Source organism: Raphanus sativus, chromosome 9 (assembly GCF_000801105.2).
Source record: "Raphanus sativus cultivar WK10039 chromosome 9, ASM80110v3, whole genome shotgun sequence".
In the NCBI taxonomy this organism is placed as follows: Eukaryota; Viridiplantae; Streptophyta; class Magnoliopsida; order Brassicales; family Brassicaceae; genus Raphanus; species Raphanus sativus.
In genome coordinates, this window is record NC_079519.1 from 32,044,541 (window position 1) to 32,066,928 (window position 22,388).

The 22,388-nt window shown below is 33.0% G+C and overlaps 4 protein-coding genes across 6 annotated transcripts; 3 read left to right on the forward strand and 1 right to left on the reverse strand.

Annotated features, from left to right (window-relative positions):
* Positions 1-121: 121 nt before the first annotated feature.
* LOC108833147 (60S acidic ribosomal protein P2-3) lies at positions 122-672 on the reverse strand. The gene has a single exon (XM_018606583.2). The coding sequence runs from the start codon at positions 603-605 to the stop codon at positions 261-263; it is 345 nt and encodes a 114-aa protein (XP_018462085.1). The 5' UTR covers positions 606-672; the 3' UTR covers positions 122-260.
* A 1,122-nt stretch (positions 673-1,794) lies between these two features.
* Positions 1,795-4,586, forward strand: LOC108825663 (probable prolyl 4-hydroxylase 7). Of its 2 annotated transcripts, none has more exons than XM_056995075.1 (8): positions 1,795-1,939; positions 2,778-2,860; positions 2,947-3,033; positions 3,110-3,167; positions 3,262-3,366; positions 3,651-3,708; positions 3,796-3,971; positions 4,056-4,253. In XM_056995075.1, exons 1-8 carry the CDS (start codon positions 1,916-1,918, stop codon positions 4,107-4,109), a joined length of 645 nt encoding a protein of 214 aa, XP_056851055.1. In that variant the 5' UTR covers positions 1,795-1,915; the 3' UTR covers positions 4,110-4,253. The 2 variants fall into 2 exon arrangements, with proteins under 2 accessions (XP_056851055.1, XP_056851054.1); XM_056995074.1 differs by having other exon boundaries at positions 1,797-1,939; positions 4,046-4,586.
* A 1,984-nt stretch (positions 4,587-6,570) lies between these two features.
* LOC108833148 (CLAVATA3/ESR (CLE)-related protein 25) lies at positions 6,571-10,140 on the forward strand. 2 transcript variants are annotated; one of them, XR_008938882.1, is made up of 4 exons: positions 6,571-6,971; positions 7,391-7,447; positions 7,521-7,661; positions 9,773-10,140. XR_008938882.1 is itself a non-coding variant. In XM_018606584.2 (3 exons), exons 1-2 carry the CDS (start codon positions 6,763-6,765, stop codon positions 7,425-7,427), a joined length of 246 nt encoding a protein of 81 aa, XP_018462086.1. In that variant the 5' UTR covers positions 6,571-6,762; the 3' UTR covers positions 7,428-7,447; positions 7,521-10,140. The 2 variants fall into 2 exon arrangements, 1 of the variants encoding a protein (XP_018462086.1); XM_018606584.2 differs by having other exon boundaries at positions 7,521-10,140.
* Positions 10,141-14,300: 4,160 nt separating this feature from the next.
* LOC108833146 (ABC transporter B family member 22-like) lies at positions 14,301-20,645 on the forward strand. The gene is made up of 7 exons (XM_018606582.2): positions 14,301-14,517; positions 16,124-16,178; positions 16,304-16,482; positions 16,553-17,010; positions 17,105-17,645; positions 17,926-18,816; positions 19,028-20,645. The coding sequence occupies exons 1-7, from the start codon at positions 14,323-14,325 to the stop codon at positions 20,399-20,401; spliced, it is 3,693 nt and encodes a 1,230-aa protein (XP_018462084.2). The 5' UTR covers positions 14,301-14,322; the 3' UTR covers positions 20,402-20,645.
* The last annotated feature ends 1,743 nt before the right edge of the window (positions 20,646-22,388 follow it).

Below are 22,388 nucleotides of genomic sequence, written 5' to 3' on the forward strand. Positions count from 1 at the left end.
AATTTCATATTAGAGAATCTCATCCCAAAATTTCCGACTACGAGCAATAAAACAATGTACTGTTTCTATAACCATATATATAAACATGACTTAGAAGTATAAGAAAGATCCATGCACGATAGATTTAAAGGTCTTAAACACTGAATAATTAATCCTTAAAGGTAGCGACAGCATCAACGATCCAACCATAAAATCCGACAACTAACACTAAGCAACTAATCACTTTAAACAGATAAAGATCAGATCATAACAAAACTGAATCAATCGAAGAGACTCATCATGCCTTCACCATCGTCTGATTCCTCTTTCTCTTCCTCAACCTTCTTGGATTCAGCCACTGGCTCAGCCGCCGCGGAAGGAGCGTTGCCTCCAGCTCCAGCCACCATAGCAACAGCTGGCCCACCGGATGAGAGTGCCGCCATCTTCTCCCTCCCTGCCGCGATCATCTCCGCCAAGTCGTGATCCTTCACCAGAGAAAAGAAGAGGTCTGTCTTCGCCTCGTCGAACTCAGCACCAACGGACTCGAAGACGTTCTTCAAATCATCTTTGGTTGGGCTCTCGTTTCCGCCGAGTTTAGCGAGGAGAAAGGCAGCGATAACCTTCATCCTTGTCTAGCAACTCGGAACAAACGATAATGACTGCTAGGGGTTGTGAATGCACTTAAATGTGTGTATTTAAAGGGGTCTAATGCGCCATAATATGAAAAAGAATTTAGGGTTTAGCGTACGTACGGTACACGAAAGAGAGCTGTAAATAGGCCCTAGCGATAAGTCATACCCATAATAATTATGGGTCTGCAGTGGGCCTAAATTAGTTTTTTTTTTATAGTTAGAACTTGATGATTTTTTTTGATGAACGACTTATTAGACTTTCAGCACTCATAAAATTTTTAACTGGATATTTTGACTAAATTAAACAGAATTTATTAAGATAATTATATATTTTTTAAAATCAATTAATATATTAAAACTAGGTATATCAATCAAACGAAATAAATAGCTAATTAGTTTTCCAAGATTTTTTTAATAATTAATTAAAGGATTTATTTAAAAAAAAAACAAATTTAATGAGAACTTTACTAAAAATCATTAATTTTAGTTAAAATTTTAATTCTGAATTTCATTAGATATTTTACTAGTGTTATTTTTATTATATTTATAATTTTTGTTTATTTGATGTTCTAAAAATGTTACAAAATAAATAATTTTTTCACAGTTTAGATAAAATCTAATGATATTTAATATTTATGAAAAATTAAGCTATACTATTTTTCTTATTTGAATTTTTTCACATATATTAAAACGTTACTTTTAAATATATTTTCTTAATTTAATTCAATGATATAAAACAATTTTTATTTTAAAATTTTGCTTTGAAAACACAAAACTGCATTTTATGATATTTTAAAAAGTAAAATTAAAACAATATTTTCATAAAACAGAGAAGAGTAAATTAAGTTTTTATTTAATGATATTCGTTGTTATCAAGATAAATTTTATAAAAATTAGCATCTTTTTAATACAGTATGTATTTTTAAAAAAATATGTGTGCACTCATTTTAATTGTTGATAGATTCTTTGTGTAGTTCCAACAAGAATGCTTTAATGGTTTGCCAACAACAAAAAACTAAATGCTGTCCAGTAAAAAGGAGTTAAAGAATCTACCAAAATGAATTAAAAACAGTGAGTCAGAAAGGCAAAAAAAAAAAAAAAAAAACAAATTCAGTGGGCGCGTCATTTACCGTCATTAATACTCTACAAAAAAGGACTAAATCATCACAATTACAAAACTATGGGAGATAAATTAAGAATAACAAGATTCTTGAGGGGTGACAACTGAGAAGAATACAATTCATTACGTTGATCTTCCGCCGGAACAAGTCTTGTCTTTCCTTGCTCAGGACAAAATTGTACGGATGGATTATTCTCGGAGCTTTCTCGCATTTTCTCTCTTCTTTTTTTTTTTTTTTGAATTAATGTTAAATTCATTCAAAAAAGCCTTTATACAATGTTTGCTTACTTTATACTAGAAAGAAACTAGCTTTACCTTTCCCAAAAGCTATACTCAAAGCAAAAACAAACTACATTCTAGTATAAAACCAGTATTGCATCAGTTTCTCCATACCCCTTTTTCTTTCTCTACTCATCAAAGTAATCCTATTACGGATACCCTTATCAATCATCTTCTTCAATATGGAAATAGGCTTCATCTTCTCCCCATGAATCACCCTGTTTCTCTCCATCCAGATAGCATATAGCACAGCTTGAAACGCATATCTTAAGCAAAACCGACTCAACTTCTCCCTCTTATCATCCGAAATAATCTCAATGATCTCATCCCAAGTATTCGTGTAGGCACTTTTTAGAATACCTTTCACCATACACTCCCAAATCTGAGCTGCATAATCACATTCAAAGAACAGATGGTTCCTCGTTTCTGCACCATTTTTACAAAGAATGCAAGTTCCAACAACTCCCGGATTCCAGCTCAATATTCTGTCCAGAGTAGACATCCTATTTTTTACAGCAAGCCATGCCATAAATGCATATTTTGGAGTAGCTTGAGTAAACCATATAGCACTAGCCCAAGAACAAGACGGTCTAATCGAGCGAAGAAGACACCACGTTTCTTGAGTAGAGAAATCCTGCTTATAACCATGTCTGCCTCTCCATAAATTTTTATCTTCCTTCTCCAACACTAGCTTATTTGCAATGATTTGCAGTTCCTCTTCTATCGCATTTAACACTTCCAACCGATGCCTTCTTCTCCTTCTAATAGCATTTTCTCTCTTCTGTCTTATCCTGATCCTCCCGCGAGTCTCATCCGCCTCTATACGTTTCCTCCCTCGATGGAGTGACAGGTTTAGCTCCTCTCTCTCAGTCTCTCTCATGGTGATTCGATCGTGTTGACTGAGAAAGTTTCCTTCTTTTTGGTTTTGGGTTGCAGAGATGGGTCTGTGATAAAGCAGAAGACGAGTGCTTCCTCTCTTGTCTTTGATCCGACTCGTGTCACTCAGCTCTCTTGGACTCCTAGGTTTGTTTTTGTTTTTTTTAGAGAGAATAAAAATGTGAACTTTGATGGTAAAGGTTGTGACTTTTTTAATCTACAGGGTGTTTTTGTACAAAGGGTTTCTCTCAGATGAGGAATGTGATCATTTCATCAAATTGGTACGAGTAAAAAAAAACATCTTTGTTTTTTTAAGGTTTCTTGTTGTGGGAGTTTGTGTCTGAAATTGAGAAACATTTTGTGTGTGTGGTTTAGGCGAAAGGGAAGCTGGAGAAGTCTATGGTGGCGGATAATGATTCAGGCGAGAGCGTAGAGAGTGAAATACGTACAAGCTCTGGAATGTTCCTTTCGAAAAAACAGGTGATCGTCAATTCAGAACCATGTCTTGTCTTATTGTGAAGCTCCTCGAATGACCTGTTACATCTGAGTGTTTTTGTTATGTCAATTTATGAGAGAATGATCTCCGTAATGCTAAGGTTTGATGTGGATCCAGTTAGATAGGATGTAGGATTGAATTCTTCTTCTTGCGGTCATACAATGCAGCTTGAATCTGAATCAGGATACTCTTTAAGGGTTTTATGTGATTGTTGACCCTAAAGCTTGAAGACTTGAATGGTGCCATTTTGGTGTGTGTGTGTGTGCAGGACGATATAGTAGCTAATGTGGAGTCAAGACTCGCCGCATGGACCTTTCTTCCTGAAGGTATTGTACAAGACATATGATATATATGTACAAGAGTTGATGGTATTGTACAATACTCATCTCTTCTTTTTTTTGTTTGTTAATCAGAAAATGGAGAATCAATGCAAATACTGCACTATGAGAATGGTCAAAAGTATGAACCACATTTTGATTACTTCCATGACGAGGCAAACGTACAGCTCGGTGGTCATAGGATCGCCACTGTATTGATGTACTTGTCCAACGTCAAAAAAGGTGGAGAGACAGTCTTTCCCATGTGGAAGGTAAATGACATTATATGATTTCATTTCCTGAGCTGGGGACTCATTGAGTTTTGATCACAAACTTCTTTTTGAAGGGCGCAACAGATCAACCAAAAGACGATAGCTGGACCGAATGTGCCAAGGAAGGTTATGCGGTGAAACCGGTGAAAGGGGACGCACTGCTCTTCTTCAATCTTCATCTCAATGCAACCACAGACCCGAGCAGCTTACATGGAAGCTGTCCAGTGGTTGAGGGAGAGAAATGGTCAGCAACCAGATGGATTCATGTCGAGTCCTTTGACAGATGGTTTAACAAGACGTCTGGGTGTGTGGACGAGAATGAGAACTGCCCTAAATGGGCAAAGGCAGGGGAATGCGAGAAGAATCCATCCTACATGGTGGGTTCAGAGAGTGACCATGGATATTGCAGAAAGAGCTGCAAAGTTTGCTCTTCTTAAAGAAATAAAGTATAATCAAATCTTTTTACTAAAGGATCAATGATTTTTGTATAGCGAAAAACCCGGTTTTCGCCATTCAAGTTTAGCTAATAGAATGAAAAAGTTGAGAAACTACACTTGAAGATAATCCTCATGCTATGTTACTTATCTTCTTAATAAGCTTATGGTTTCCTGTTCAGTTATGTTCCCTAGTTTGAGCAAAACTTAATAAAAGTCAACCTCAGGCAAGCAATGCATGATAACTGAATGATGTATTAGTATACAGTCTGTAGTGTGCATGAGATGATAGTTTGTCTAAAACTATATTTGTAATGAAGTGTAACAATCACGCAATTACTGTTATTAGGAGCCTTCCTTCAAGCATGAGATCCTCACCTTCTAAATTCTCTCTCTAGCCATGTCTTTCTTGTGGTACTTTAAGACATTTCATATATGGGACCAAAATGGGCTCAAAAGACAAGAAAAGCTTAAAGCCACAGTGAATCTCATCAGTCACATCTATACATAGTTCGGATAAAGGCAGTGAAATAGAGGCTAATATTGAAGAGCTATTTTGTTCCAACCTTTAAATACAAGACTAAATTGTGTCAGATAGAAATAAATATATTTGCTACTCTTCTTGCTGGTACATCTCAAGTTGTCTGATTAGCAGCATTTTCTTCTGTCATGTGATACAAGATCATTTCGTTTTTTACTTCTGTTTCTTGCTGTCACATATTCTTAGTGTTTCAGGTCACATTTTGCAGGTGCTTTGGTCAATCAATAGCCATATTGTGTTCTTGCCAAGTGCTAGGATGGAAACAAGTTGCAGTCATATGATTATTCTAAAATATATCTCTGTGTGTTTGTGAAGCAGAAATATATTTGTACACACTTTGAGATATGATGTCAGTTAGAGTGCTCTCCTCTGTTCCATTATATATGGCTTCTTTTGATGCCTTTAACTCAAGTCTGAGAGAGCAACATGTTATACATAATTTCTATATTCATGTATGATTTACATCAGCAACCTTTATGAAAGTGACTTAACTGAGGTAAATGTCGAATCTTTCGTCCCTGTTTTCTAATGTATTCTACTTTAATCACCAACTCTTCCACAGATCATGCAATTCGATGCCTCTGCACACACAACCACTGTAAGAATCTAGACTAGAAGGGCATCATCCTGACCATGTATACGATCTCTAAATAGAACAGTGGAAACAGATATATAGAAAGAAGATTGTGGGGCCTAGTTTCTTTAAACTCTGGCTTTTACTATGTATAAGGCAAGCTTCTCTTTCCCACCAAGGCCAAAAGGAAGTTGCTTGTGGCATGGAAACAAACTGATCCCTCAATCTTCCCTAGCTTTCAATCAGATTTGGATTCTTTATTTTTTACAATCTGAGTATAGCTAAGTTTATTTTATCATTTGCTTTGAGGTAATTAGCTCCTTTTCACAGGTTTGTGATAGATATCAATCTATCTGTACACGGACTTGGCATATGCAGAAGCTGACGTGGACATGAAACAGAGTAAATGAAAGACTCTGAGTGCGGAAGAAGCTTTGCCGTTAGAGAGATGGAAGCAGCTTAGTATAAATAGGAAGCTTGAGCTTAGATGAGATTATGCTTTGATTGTTGTAAGTGAGTGACGCCATGAGTCCTTGCACCTGATTGATATGAGATCAGTGATGAAGATTACTCTCGCCATGAGAGCGTAATCGGATTCAAACCTCAAAGCTTTCTTGTTCTTCTCTATTATCATACTTTCTGTTCAATAAAGGAGTTAGAGATATCAATACTATATCAGTTTGTTATGTCCTTATGCACTGTTACAATCTTGATTGATTTTCTTATTGTTTAAAGGAAACATCCAAGCGATTCAAGATAGTGGTAAGGAAAGTAAGGCTTGCTAATACTCAGTCACAAAAGGTACACTGTCCTATGCTTTATAATAGCTTTAAATATATGTAGTTAAGGGAGCTTGTGAGGTCCCAATGGTTTACTGCATGAAAATATACAAATCAAAGAAAAGAAAAAGGTACTTAACGGGCCCATATGTTACATAAATATATAATTTTTCATAACTTTTTCTCTGTCTCTCTATGTATGTATAATGTTGCTTTGTGTGCTTCATCTTTGAATTAAGGCCAATCACGGCTGTCTTCCAAGGTATATAAAAACAACTTGAATGCTTGTCTTTTTTTTACTTTGCTTTCTTCTTTCTTTAGCTTCTTCTGTCCAAAGATCTCTCTCTCTATTTATGTGACAGTCACTTCACCAACATCATGGATGTTCTGCTCATTCTATTCTTGGGTTTGGTTGGTCAGTTGTTAGCGTTAAACAGGAAGCTGTAAGGACATAAACTGCAGTATGGGTGGAAATAGCATTAGAGTTTTGGTTGGAGTTGTTGTGTATCTAGTTATTATTGTGTTTCTTCTTGTCGGTATCTTAGCAAACTCTGCATCAACTGTTTCATCAACAGAAACTGTCAAGACTGTGCGGTTTAGTGGTAAGGATGTGAATCTGTTTCATGTGAGCAAGCGAAAAGTTCCAAATGGACCTGATCCTATCCACAACAGGTTCTCATCTTCTTTCAAGTTTTGGATTTTTAACTTTCCCTTCTTTGAGTTTTCTATCTGAGATCAAGCCTTGTCTTGAAGTTGGTTTAATCAAGTTAATTCAAAAAGTAATGCATTAGCGTGTGCTCAATTCAAGAGTTTTCGGATTTAACTTTACACATATACCAATAATCACTGATTTCTAAAAAGATCATTAGCTTGAAGAATTCTTGTACTTTCCTTCTTTTCAGTGTCAAATTATCTTTTGTAAGCAGATAATGTTATCATGTTTTATGTAAAAAGCTTCTTCTTTCTCTAATAACTATATGCTTTAAAGAGAACTAAAAGCACTTGTGTAGAACTTGACCACTTTAGTTAAAGTTCTACTGCAGAGAGAACTCAACTTTACTGAGCTTTTGTGTTCAAAACTACTACTTCAGGAAAGCAGAAACTTCAAGACGGCCACCACTAGTATGATATAGCTCCGGACGTACATGGTATGCAACCTTTTCTGTAGATATTTAATGTAATTACAATGTTTTATCTCATGTGGACTTCTTTCATTTTCAGGTACTTGGTGATTTACCTGACCTCTGAAATGCGTTTCCATGTCAAGAGGATACATTTTACTAAGTGGGCAATCTATACTTTCAGATTCAGATATATTCTATGAACTCGTAGCTTGTGAAGCCTTGCTCTGTTTTTGCAAAGGTGAAGTCTCTTCTTGCTTTGTAGTTGGAAGGTGACGTTTTAGCTCTCTTTAACTTTTTAGGAACATCTTCGGTGAAGGTGGGAAGCTTGAGGCAGATACAATAGACTTTTAAGGCTTTATAGGGTTTTATAATTACATTCGTATTAATTATAGGCTTATGTCTTCATCAAACTCTCATGTGTGTTAAAAAAAACTCATGTGTGTTAAAAAAACTCATGTGTTTCCTCATTTTCCCCTTAAACTACTGTTCTTATATATTATCTATGCCTCATAATATATCTAACCAGTACATGATTTTGCTTCTTATTAAAAGGCTTGTCCTTGGACAACTTTAGAATCACATCTTTGGGTTCTTCTAAACTGTGGGAATCTGACAACGTGAAAACAAAAGGAGTATAGATGCAAAACTTCTCTTTCTCTCTCCTTTCGCTTTCTTACCTTCTTTAGTTTCTTTTTTTTCTCAATTGGATTTTGACTGTATCGAGAAGCATACGCTAAAGTAATATTCTTCAAGAGAAAAACTCTCTTTATCCTGTCTGCATGGGACACAGATTCCAGTTTTGCCTTTCCTTTTGTTCTTAAAAAGAAAACATAAGTGAAGGTTTGTTTTGTCACTCGTCCATGACCAGAAACATAAGTTCAAAGACACAAGGGAAGACTCTTAGCAATTACACTTCTGTTTTTACACACATATATAGTCCACAAATTTAGAACCTTATGCAACTATGCATCTTTCTAACTTGGTAGTAGGAAGTAGTACAAGATGATATACACAAATTATAATACCTCTAAGATCATACAGTCCTGAACATCCTTAGCATTACAGGTTTTCCCGTAAGGGTTTACGTCACACAGTCTTCTTCTCTTTTGTATCGAAAATCGAAGGGAAGTTCATAAGACATATGGCGAAGGAAAGTGGTTGTGGTCATTCCATGACCACAACTTGCCTTGCTTCTTTTACTGAACCCAAAGCATTCACTAAAGCAAATAAGTCTCGAGAAGGGCTTGAACTGTGTTGCTGAGCTTGCATTCTACAGGGTGCAAGCTGACAAACACAAACGTTCTTGTATGAAATGGATGATCTAATCTTATTCACATTTTTTCAGAACATTCCATATATAAGCCTTTATGTTTGTTTTCATTTTTAAAAGGAGGGAGTGTCAAGTTTGAAAATTAAATTAGAGGATCATGAATGACTGGTGTAAATGATGGTTTATTTACCCATTTTGAAACTACTCCATATGTTTAGTTTTTATTATAACTAGTGGTATTCCGGTGCTACGCGCCGGGTTCGTATGATGTATTTTTACATTAATTTATAATTTATTATATGGTCTTCATAAATAAAACATTCTAAAAATATGAAAATGAAAACTGATGTTTTCTTATCTTTTGGATAGTAGTTAACGACGATAATGTATTAATTTGTTCGAAGTTTTTTAATTCAAAGTAAAATAGCATAAATGGTTATTACTAATCAATTTAATAAAAGTAGGATAAAAAGTCTATAGGCATAACAAAGTTAATTTAGTTGGAATTTAAACATAAAGCAAAATTGTTATTTTATTTAGAGAAAATACTTATATTTCATAACTTATTAATTATGAACTATAAAACTTGTACTAATATATTTAGTTTAAAAAATAGGAAAATAGAATAAGTGTCAAATTTTATAAATTTATAATAAATAAATGTGAAGTGTCAATTTTTGGTAAAATAATTGGTGAGTATCTAACTTGCACCCATCTCAAATAATTGGTGAGTATTATATTATCATACTTTGTAATGTTTGTTAGAGGGTTGTCCTCATGTTTGTGTGTGGCACTTTCTACGTATGATCAGCTTGAAGTTGTGGTATTTTTAAAGGTTGGTTTTCTAAATTGAGTGCCTCTATGTATTTGCTTTAATTGAATGTAGAAAAGTTTCTGAGCCAAGTTCTCTGATTTAGTTGAGAGCATGAGTTGATAAACGTTGATGTTCACGGGTTTTCAAGATGTTGCAATCCAATCCGTGGAATTGTGCATATTAAAGTTTTTCATCAATCTATTCATGGTTAGTTAGTTTCATACACATGTTCCTTTGATGAAAAACTTTTAATGCATTTGGATAGGGCGGGAACAACAACCTAGGTGACGATATGCCAGGAGCTACATGTGTGTCCTGCATCAGCTCTTAAATAGAGCCCACAAACTTATCATGCCACCAGAAGTGTGACGTTCACTTACTGAAACAACATGAGATGAGGAACACATAGGGGTTGGATCTCAGCAAGGGAGCCACATGTTTCAACAACGGAGTGGGCGATTAAGAAGGCACCCAAGGCATAGATGCTGACGATAGCCAAAAGAAGACTCCTCTACTTTCTCACAAGCTTTGTTTTCGTTTAGTTTTTTGTTTCTCATTTAGTTCTAGACAAAATGAATGGTTTTAATTTCACGTTTTCTATTTTCTTAATCAATAAAAGCACATTTTATCCTATCCACCCCATTTTTGATTGACATTTGTTTCCAAGCTCTGGATATTTTAACGTATTTAAAAAACTTTTGCTGCTGACAAAAAACAAAACACACTTTGATATGATACCCAAATGAACAACTACTCCGTCAAGAAAGTGGTAAATAAAGACACTCCAAAATGTGTATAAGTTTGTATATAACTCTTTTGTGTCGTTTATCAAGGAGTAGAAGTGAGGAAGCAAAAAAAAAAAAGGTGAGGAAGCAAGGTTGGAATGAAAATTAGAAGAAGGTTTAATATGTACTTAAGACGCAAGGAACCTGGTTTACACAAAATGTATTCACCGCGGACAGGATCTCCCAGTTTGCGACCAGTACATGTAATCTAATATACTTTGGAAAACTGTTGTCACTTGGGATGATCATGTTTACTTGCTCGAGAAAACTGTTGCTTATGAGGTATGCGTAACAGCGTAAGTAGCATGACAAAGCCACTTCCGTAGTACGACTAATGGAGATCAACACGGAGGATGTATAAAAACCACAACCCTCTAGGATGAGTATTTAACCTCTCAAAGAGAGGTTCACAGTATGCTTGAGAGTATGTCTAAGATTTCACTCAATGCGATAGGTAACAGGAGATGAAGCCTCTTTCTTTGAATAATGAAGCTCTCTATCGTCACCTAAAGAGCGCTCATTAATGAAAAGAGAAATCTATTGAAGAATATCAATCAAAATACTAAAATAAAAGACTTACTGGGTGGATCTATAACAGTGGCAGGATCCCTTATGTTCTTTCCGATTTGTAGACATGTCGGTGTTCTCAGACGATGGTTACGCGTCTCCTACATCGTAGCACGCAATTAATAGTATTACTAATGAGAATCATTCTAAAAAATCCATTTAAACAAAATTGTTACATTATTTTAAGTTAAAATAGTAATCTGCACTATTAAAAAAAGAATCATTCTGAAAAAATCTATTTAAACAAAATTGTTCCATTTTTTATTAAATTTAACATTTTTATTTTTGGGTCTTACTTTATATTTTGCAACAATACATTACTCAATACCATATGTTTACTTGATGATTACTGGTTTCTCTAACAATACGATAGTATTAATATAGATTGTTACCGGAGGCAGAAAGAATCAAATTATAGAAACTCAGCTCCTCATAAGCATGCATAGTATTTATTGTTTATATTATTTTTTTTTGAACTTTTATTGTTTATATTATTGATTAATGTGAAATGCATATCCGATTTATTACTATATATATAATCTTTTTATGATGGACCGTCTAATAATATAATCATCCAATTAAAAAAATCATTCAAAATCTTATTTAAAAAAAATATTATTACTCTTCATTTTATATGATACTCTTCTTCTATAAATTAATTTAATCTCTCATAAGTAGTAATTGTTAATCAATAATGTTATATACTATATATTTTTCTCATGATCTATAATATTTATATATTAATTATTAAAATGAGTTAGCATTTATCAATAAATAAAAAATATTTTTTCAAAAAAAAATATCATTAAATATATTGTACCATGTCATCTTACAGTATATAGTTTCAAATATTTACAAAATAAAATTTGATAAAAACATTTTTCCAAATCATATGTTAAAAGATATATATATATATATATATATATATATATATTGTTAACTTAATTTTTGTAAAAAGTATTATAATAAAAAAGTATTTGCAACAATACACTGCAAGATGTTAATTTTAATTAGAAAAATTAACAAATGTAACTTCTTAAAATATATATAAAATATAATGAGAGAGTATATTTGGATATTCGGGTCGGTTCTTTTCTATCTTGATTCTTTGGATCCTAAATATTTAGACCCAAATCGATATTTGAATTTTTTTTTATTTTGGGTTTAGGTCGGTTTCTTTCATGTCCGGTTCATTAGGAATCATAATTTAAATACATGTCAAATACATATAATATTTGGGTACGAAACAATGTAGGTCAGTTTAGATATTTAAAATCTGAAAATACTAGAAATACCTGAAAACCTGAAAATTTATCTGAAACTTGAAAAATATAACCTGAAAATTTATCTGAAACTTGAAAAATATCTGAAAACCCAACAAATACCCAAATATATTTCAAATACCTGAAATAAATCTGAAATGCTTCTCAAAATTTAATCCGGAAAACCAAAAATACCCAAAATTTTATCTCAAAACCCAAAATATATTTTTTAAGAAATTGAAATTTACCTAAAACATGAAAATATAACTGAAAACTCAAAAAAAAAAAAAAGAATACCCGCCATACTGATAACATATCTGAAATATCCAGATATATCTAATATACACAAAATATTTCATGTACTTTGGGTACACGAGCGGTCTTGAATAGGATCCGTACGGAACCAAGATTCACTGGTCCAAAAAATACACAATATGTACATTTTTCTAGATCTGGATCCGATCAGTTTTTGTTTTCTTTTTGGATTCGAATAAATGCATAGGTTTAAAATAGAGAGTTATATAAAAAATATACATATAAAATTTCAAATAAACTAATTCATAAATTATATAGTCATAAACAGATGTTTTTCTTCGATATAATACAATTTTGTAATATAGTAATGTATAGAAAATTCCAAAATACTAATTCATATTAAACTGTGATTCTAATCCAAAACAAAATATGCCCTTTCGTGTTTCCACAAATAAAATATGAGTTTTGTGTTTTTTTAACGTCTAAATCGATTAATTATGCTATTACAACGATGAGAATATTACAAAGACCATTTTACAGCCGACAATTCTACCACCCTGTGAGAATACATGCATAACTGCATCACTCTGAGCTATTCTATGAGATCCATGTTCAATGGTACACCATACACCAAACTGAAGATCTCCTGTAACATGTTTCTCTATAATCTGCATAATTTGATATTTTCTAGGGTTTTGGATCCAGACCTTCGGATATAAAAACAACTGGATCCTTAGTCAAACTACTGAACCAAGGGAGCTTCCACTGAGTTTTGTGTTTTGTCCGCTAAAAATAGGTTTGATTCTTCTGGCATTTAATTGTTTTACAATATTTGGTCAGAATCCACCCGTACGATGTGGGAGACACGAAAGCTTGAGAGATAGTTTAATACTTAGTGCTATCTAAAGAATCATTTGTGATTCTACGAGTTATGAATATAGATACGGAACACAAACAAATATCTGTTATCTCACTTTCTCTATAATTCAGTCTAACTAAGGTAAAACTATCCTTTAATCCTGTATATAATTTTCATTCATTTTGTCGAGAATTATTTTTGGGTTCACTATATCGTGAACATCTAAGTTCACCAACTAATAGATTTCATTATTTCATATTTAGTATTTTTATAAAAAGAAATAAATATTGTCAAGTTATATTATATTTTCAAAATAAAAATAATAGTAATTGCAAAAGAAAAATTTATTTTAACACTGTTAGCTAAACATTAAACTCTAAACTTTGGTTAAATCCTAAATCTTTTAAAAAAATTTACGCAGTCAACACTAACATTAAATCCTAAATCATAAATCCAAAACCGTTAGATAAATAGTAAGATTTATGATTTATCCAAGAGTTTGAGATTTACCCAAATGTATAATATTTAGGATTTAGAGTTTAAAATTTAGTATTTTTTGCTGAGGGAATAAAAAATATTCTAAAAAATCTTTTTTTAACTAATATTATTTTTATTTATTTTTACTTTGTTATTTTGAAAACATAATATAATTTAATAATATTTTATTTCTTTTTTCTAAAATATACTGAATATAAAATAATGAAATCTTATTAGTCAATAAACCTATAGATTTATGCTAGGGGATGAACCCAAAAATAACTCTTTTTCAATGAATTCATAGAGAAGAAAGGAAGACAACTTATGTTTTAGAATTATTTTTCAATGTTTTTTTTTTTTCTTAGATTTTTAAGTGACTGATTTTATAAGACATTTTTTATGCATGAGGGCATATTTTTCTAATTCTCTTATGTATATTAAAAGTGCTCGCACGGCAGTCTACTTCTGTGTTTCATAAATGCTAATATAAAAAACGACCAAGAAGACGTGAAATAACATTACACGAGAAGATCCACCAAACTAAAACAGGAAGGCTGTGAGCTCTTTTCTCTGAAATAGTTGAGAAGAGAGGGAAAAAGAGAAGTTGAAAATGAAGAGTTGGGGAAGCTTACGATCGATATTTATGCACGCAGACGGTGTGGATTGGATGCTGATGGGACTAGGACTAATCGGAGCCGTCGGTGATGGCTTCATCACTCCTATTATATTTTTCATCACCGGCTTACTACTGAATGACCTCGGTGGTTCGTTCAGTGATGGAAACTTCATGAAAGCCATCTCCAAGGTTCTTTTTCCTCTCTTCTTTTTGCTCATTGTTTTCTGTTTTTGGTCGGTAGACGACTAAATATAGCATGATGATTTAATCCAAACCAAAACCAAACATCCATTCCTAGCTTAACCTCTTCATAGTGGAAAGATTTCAAATGTATTTTCTTTATTTTTAGGGAAAATTGCCAAAACAAATAAAAATTCAGTATAGTTGTCCCTATAGTATAAAACCATACTGACAAAAAGAAAAAATTATCCCTTTAGTATAGTTTTTCCCATAATCCCAAAAATAATATTTGATTAATCTAATTAAATACATTAAACCAATAGAATTTTTTAAAAATTAACTAAAACATTTTAAAAAGGGAAACCAAAAACAAGACTTTTTTAATAAAAATAAAATTCGTAAAGTTTATAAAAAAGAATTTTAATAAAAAAAATTAAATAAAATTTATAAAAACGTTTTACAATTTATTTTTATAGAAAGTTTAAAACGTTTTTGATAAAAATTTAATAAAATAAAATTTGTAAACTTTATAAAAATAAAAATAAAACTTTACAAAAGGTTTTTGATAAAAACTTTAAACAAACTTTATATAAAATATTTTACAAAGTTTTATTTTTATAAAAAAGATTAAAATGTTTGTAAATTTTTTAATTTTATCAAATTTTTAATAAAATAAAACTTTTTAATTTTTTAAAAATAAATTTTAATAAAATTAAACTTTGTAAACTATATAAAAATAAAAATAAAACTTTACAAAAAAACGTTAGTAAAAAACTTTATAAAAACGTTTACAAAGTCCTTTTTTATAAAAAGCTTAAAACGTTTGTAAATTTTTAGTTTTATTAAACTTCAAAAAAAAATGGAACAAGAGTTTGTGAAAATCACAAGATAAACTATGGAGATATCACAAATTTACGGAAAAAAATGCAAAATCATCTTTTCCACTAAGTAAAATCGACCATAATACGTTTTAGGATGTTAGAATATTTTTAGAATATTTATTTAACTGAAATTTTATTAATTTTCGCAAGAAAAAATCAGGTATTCTTATCCGTAGAAGGCGTCTTCCAAAAGTTTAGAAGAAATGATAAAAATTCTGAATACACTTTCTGCTTTAAGTAGACATAAGAGTACATTGTAGAAAACACATTCCTCGAAATTTAGAATACTTTATAAAAGTAGAAGATGCACTCAGAAGAAAAGTGGATATCTTTACGATTAGTATAATGTGCATTCTTCTTATATAGAAAATTAGTAAATAGTAGAATAAACGTTTTAAAAGAAATAGATGAACATGTTTATTTTAAAAATCGTTTTCTACTATACCATTTTTTCAGAAGACGCATTCTACTTTTAGTAGAACATATTTAAAAAAAATATTTATCAAGTTTTTGAACAAAAAAAATTACCAGCTGTATATGAGTGTTTTATTAATTGTTTATATTTTTAATAAATTTTTTGATTCACAAAATTATTTTTTCATTAGTTTTGAGAAATACAAAAGGTACAATGGAGAAAAATAGACAAAAATGGTTTTATACCAAAGAGACACCAACTTAGTTTTTTGTTCTTTTTGGCAATTTTCCCTTACTTTTACACATTGGGTAATTAACAGAATGTTGTAGCTTTGCTTTATGTGGCTGGTGCATCTTGGGTAATATGTTTTCTTGGTAAGTCTCTTGGACCATGTTTTCTATATATTAAAGGAAAAGAAACAAAGTTAAATATTGTTTTGATACATTTCTATGTAGTTAATTTTTATTTAATTATTTTGGATGGATTGAATACAAAACAGAAGGATATTGTTGGACAAGAACAGGGGAGAGACAAGCAGCAAGAATGAGAGAGAGATACTTAAAAGCAGTGTTAAGACAAGATGTAAGTTACTTTGATCTTCATGTCACAAGCACTTCTGATGTCATCACAAGCGTTTCTAGTGACAGCCTTGTCATCCAAGACGTCCTCAGTGAAAAGGTCTCAACTAGTTTATCTCTTTCTTTTCACTCTGATCATGTTTCTTGGTCTTAAACCGTTTTTTATGCAGTTTCCAAACTTTATGATGAATGCATCTGCGTTTGTGGCAAGCTACATAGTGGCTTTCATCATGCTATGGAGACTCACAATCGTAGGTTTCCCGTTCGTCGTTCTCCTCTTGATTCCTGGACTAATGTATGGACGAGCCCTCATCAGCATCTCGATGAAAATACGTGAAGAGTACAATGAAGCTGGTTCTATCGCCGAACAAGCCATCTCGTTGGTGCGGGCCGTCTATGCATTTGGTAGTGAGAAGAAGTTGATAGCTAAATTCTCAGTTGCGCTTCAAGGATCGGTGAAGCTAGGGCTGAGACAAGGGCTAGTTAAAGGAATCTCCCTTGGGAGCAATGGTATCGTTTACGCCATTTGGGCGTTCATGGCATGGTATGGAAGTCGAATGGTTATGTACCATGGTGCCAAAGGTGGTACCATCTTTGCAGTCATCATTTGCCTTACCTTCGGTGGCACGTAAGTAAACTATAGTTTAAGGGTTTTTAGTTTTCTTGGTACGCAAAAAAACATATTGTTGTTTAGACCTTTGGTATCTTCTTACACCTTTCAGATCACTTGGTCGAGGTTTGTCGAATCTCAAATACTTTTCAGAGGCTGTTGTAGCAGGGGAAAGGATCATGGAAGTGATACAAAGAGTTCCAGATATTGACTCAGACAACCTTGAAGGTCAAACTCTAGAGAAAATCAAAGGAGAAGTTGAATTTAAACATGTGAAGTTCATGTACCCCTCTAGACCAGAAGCTCCAATCTTTGATGACTTCTGTTTAAGAGTTCCATCAGGAAAAACTGTGGCTCTAGTTGGTGGAAGCGGGTCGGGAAAATCAACGCTGTTGTCACTTCTCCAGAGGTTTTATGATCCAGTCGCTGGAGAGATTTTACTTGATGGTGTGTCCATTAACAAGTTGCAAGTGAATTGGTTGAGATTGCAGATGGGTTTAGTCAGCCAAGAGCCGGCTCTCTTCGCCACATCAATAGAGGAGAACATCTTATTTGGTAAAGAGGATGCATCCATGGATGAGGTGGTGGAAGCTGCAAAGGCCTCAAATGCTCATAACTTCATCTCCCAGTTCCCTCATGGATACAAAACTCAGGTTCTTATTGGTCAAACTTAGATTCCAATTTTAAGAACATGTTGATTATGTTTTAGTTGGACGTATTAAGTTAGATGAACTTCCAATTCAAAACTACTTATCTATGAATAAATTAGCAAGTATATTTTATAGATTATTTAAGATTCTTTCTAAATTCCTATATGGAATTTTATACTCTTTTTTGTTTTGGTGAAATATGGAATTTTATTCTTAAAAACTTAACAGTGACAAAAAGAAAAAACTTAAAAGCTTAAATTTGATTATTTTTTTTGCACAAAAGGTTGGGGAGAGAGGAGTGCAAATGTCAGGGGGACAGAAGCAGAGGATAGCAATTGCACGTGCCATAATCAAATCACCAACAATCCTCTTACTAGACGAGGCAACAAGTGCATTGGACTCAGAATCTGAAAGGGTAGTTCAAGAAGCCTTGGACAATGCATCTGTTGGCCGTACAACTATTGTTATTGCCCATCGCCTCTCTACTATTCGTGATGCTGATGTTATCTGTGTAGTCCAAGATGGTCGCATTGTAGAATCTGGTTCACACGAAGAGCTCATGGAGAACTTAGATGGTCAATATACTTCTCTAGTCCGCTTGCAACAAATGGATAATCAAGTACCAGATGCTAACGTTAGTGTAAAAGTGCAAGGTGGTCAGTTATTGACCAAAGATTTGAACTACGGTCCAAAACTGTCTAATGAAAGCAGGTCTAACACTTTAACGAGTTCAAGCACTGAGTCGAAGCATCCTGGTTCAGTTCCTAAGAGTAAGAAGCCACCTGTGCCATCTTTTAAGAGACTGATGGCAATGAATAGACCAGAGTGGAAACATGCCTTATATGGTTGCTTAAGTGCAGCTCTATATGGGGGAGTACAACCAATAAGTGCATTTGTTTCAGGATCTATGGTGTCAGTGTATTTCTTAACGAGTCATGACGAGATGAGGGAGAAGACAAGGATCTTTGTCTTGTTCTTTGTTGGTCTTGCTGTCTTTACTTTCTTGTTCAACATCATTCAACATTATAGTTTCGCTTACATGGGAGAGTACCTAACGAAACGTATCAGAGAGAAGATGCTTACGAAGATACTGACCTTTGAAGTCAATTGGTTTGATGAAGAAGAGAACTCAAGTGGTGCAATTTGCTCAAGACTTGCAAAAGAAGCTAACTTGGTATGTCCTTTGAACTTTAGTAAACAACTTTTTTTTTTTTTTTCTTTTAATTATTTTTAGTAAAACAACTTTTTTTTTAGCTCTCTTTAGAAGAACAACCTCTGCTTACTAGATGATTCAAGAGTTTAGCCACTAGACCAACTCTTCGTTGCTAGTAAATAACTTCCTTTCTTACCAGTTCTTGATCTTGTAATTTTTTGTTATCACATAGGTGAGGTCACTGGTTGGTGAACGAGTGTCATTGTTGGTACAAACCATATCAGCAGTGGCCATAGCTTGCACACTATCTCTGGTCATCGCTTGGCGACTAGCCATTGTCATGATCGCCGTGCAGCCCTTAGTTGTAGTATGCTTCTACGCGCAACGCATCTTACTCAAAAGCCTATCCAAGAAAGCAATCAAAGCGCAAGACGAGAGTAGCAAGCTAGCAGCAGAAGCAGTCTCCAACATCCGAACCATCACATCTTTCTCATCACAAGAACGGATCTTGAAACTACTCAAAAGAGTTCAAGAAGGTACAAGAAGAGAAAGCGTACACCAATCATGGCTAGCTGGGACCGTCCTCGGAACTTCTCGAAGCCTCATAACATGCACTTCGGTGCTAAACTTCTGGTACGGTGGTAAACTCATCGATGCGGGCAAGATGATGGCAAAAGCATTCTTTGAGATTTTCTCGATACTTGTGAGTACGGGACGTGTTATAGCAGACGCTGGGAGCATGACGACCGATCTAGTTAAAGGCTCTGATGCGGTCGGGTCTGTGTTCGCTGTGTTGGACCGTTCCACGACCATTGACCCCGAGAGTCCTAACGGGTACGTAACGGAGAAAATAAAGGGACAGATAAGTTTTGTCAACGTGGACTTTGCTTACCTCACAAGACCAAACGTGGTTATATTCAAGAACTTGTCTATTGAGATAGACCAAGGAAAGTCAACAGCTATCGTCGGTCCAAGCGGTTCAGGAAAGTCAACGATCATTAGCTTGATCGAACGGTTCTACGACCCTTTAAAGGGTTGTGTTAAAATCGACGATCGTGATATAAAGTCGTATCATTTAAGATCGTTACGTCAACACATAGCTTTGGTTAGTCAAGAGCCAGCGTTATTCGCTGGGACCATCAGAGAGAACATAATGTGCGGAGGAGGAGCGTCGGAAAATATCGACGAGTCGGAGATTATAGAGGCGGCTAAGGCAGCTAATGCTCATGATTTTATTACATCGTTAACGAACGGTTATGACACGAACTGTGGGGACAGAGGTGTGCTGTTGTCGGGTGGGCAGAAACAGAGGATTGCTATAGCTCGTGCGGTTCTGAAGAACCCGTCGGTGTTGCTGCTGGATGAAGCGACGAGCGCTTTGGATAGTCAGTCGGAGCGCGTGGTGCAAGACTCGCTGGAGCGAGTGATGGTTGGGAGGACTAGTGTGGTGATCGCTCATAGGCTTAGCACGATACAGAACTGTGACGTTATCGCGGTTTTGGATAAAGGAAAAGTAGTGGAGTGTGGGAACCACTCGACGTTGTTGGCGAAGGGTCCCACGGGTGCTTATTTCTCATTGGTCAGTCTCCAAAGAAATATCTCTTAATGGTGAAAGAGAAGGGAAAGCATAAAGGTCTTTTAGTCTTTACTCAATTTTGTTTTTCTAACTCTTGGCGTTGGCCTTTTGAATGGGTTATTAAACCTCAAGAACGTGCCTAATGTGTACGTTTCCATTTGTGAGAATTGAGTTGATATTGGTTTTGTATCTGTTAACGTAGAGAAAACCATGGCTTGTTTCAAAGATTTCAAGAGATTGAAACCGGAGAACACGTAATCAGTGTTGAAGACACTATGGGACTAGTTTTGTTTTATCATTACACATTCCATACAGTGAGTTATGTATATAGAAGCTACAAGCTCAGTTTACATATATTTTTGGTCATCCTCCCAAAGTTTATATTTTATTTTAGGTATTTAAACTAAAATCAAACATGGAAAATGAAATCATGCAAGCCAGTTCTCAAAAAACAATCATATGTATTATTGGACTTTCGGGTATCCATTCGGGTTTGATTCATATCTATTTGGATTTTAGATTTTTGAGGTCAGTTATTTTAGTTCCATTCGGATATTACTAAATTTTGGTTCGAGTTCGGTTCGAATTATTTGCAATTTCAGTTCGGGTTCAGATAAACCATTTAAATTATTTTTAAAAATTTAAATTCATTATATACTTTAAATTTTTCAAAATTTATAAATAAAATAAAATAAAATAATATATATATATATATATATATATATATATATATATATATATATATATATGAATAACATCTGTCAAAATACATAAACTTACATATAAATTGATTTGGTTTGAATATTCGAATTTAATATTTGGATTGAAAATCAATAGATATTTAAAGTATTTTTGGTGTTTTGAATATACTTTAACTATTTCAGACATTTACTTTGACTATTTGTATATATTTACAAGTATTTTGAATGTTTTTAATAATTAATATATTTAGGTATATAAATTTATTTCGAATAAATTCGAATATCCGAAATACTTCGGTTCGGGGCAAATACAGTTTTAGTTCTCTAAATACCAAAATTTTGAACATGTTTGGATATTAATCAATTTCGGTTCTCTAAATACCAAATTTTTGAATTTTTTTGGATTCGAATGTTTCGCCCAACCTTAATTCCGGGTATTATTCTATAGGGGGAAAAAATTTGTTCCGTTCAAAAAGTATATATATTTATTCTAATAATGTGGAAATTAAACACAAATAATTTAACGCACTAGCTTACGTGGTCGGTAAGACAAAATAAATAGCATGCATGTTAGCGAGAAAATAAATCTAATTAAATACAAATCACATATTTTTCTACTTCAAAAGAGTTTAGAGATATCTAAGAAATATGAACAATAAGAATCGAATATCATTAATCTATCTATATATATACTATTATTTATGAAGTGATTTTGCTTACTTTTCTCAATGATTTTAGCTAATTTTGCTTATTTGTCATATTTTTATTTAGTTTAAGCTAAATTATCATTGATGTATTATTTATTTTGAGCTGAGTCACTAAATCATTAATTTAAAATAATAGCCTTGATGAATATTCTATATAAATAAAAACAAATTTTATTTTATTAATATTAAATTTATATGTTATATTAGCTTTTCTTATTTGTCATATTTTTATTAGGTTTTAGACTTTTAAATAGGTTATTAATTTATTATTAGTTTCTAACCATTCACTAATTTATTTTAATGATATAAATTTTATATGTTATATGCTATATTAAATAACTGATTACAAAATAATATTTTAGAATTATCAAAAAAAGATAATTATTTTTTTTGTGCCTATCTCAAAACAATATTTTTATTATAAAAGTTAAAAAAAAATTAAGATACAAAACAATTTATTATTAAATATTAGTCAACCAAAAATATAAATATATTTTCTAAACTATCTCTAAGATATGAGTGTTTTAAAAAACTTAACACAATAATAAGTATATATTTTGATTAAAGTATTTTACATATATATATATATTTTGATGTTTGATTTAGCTA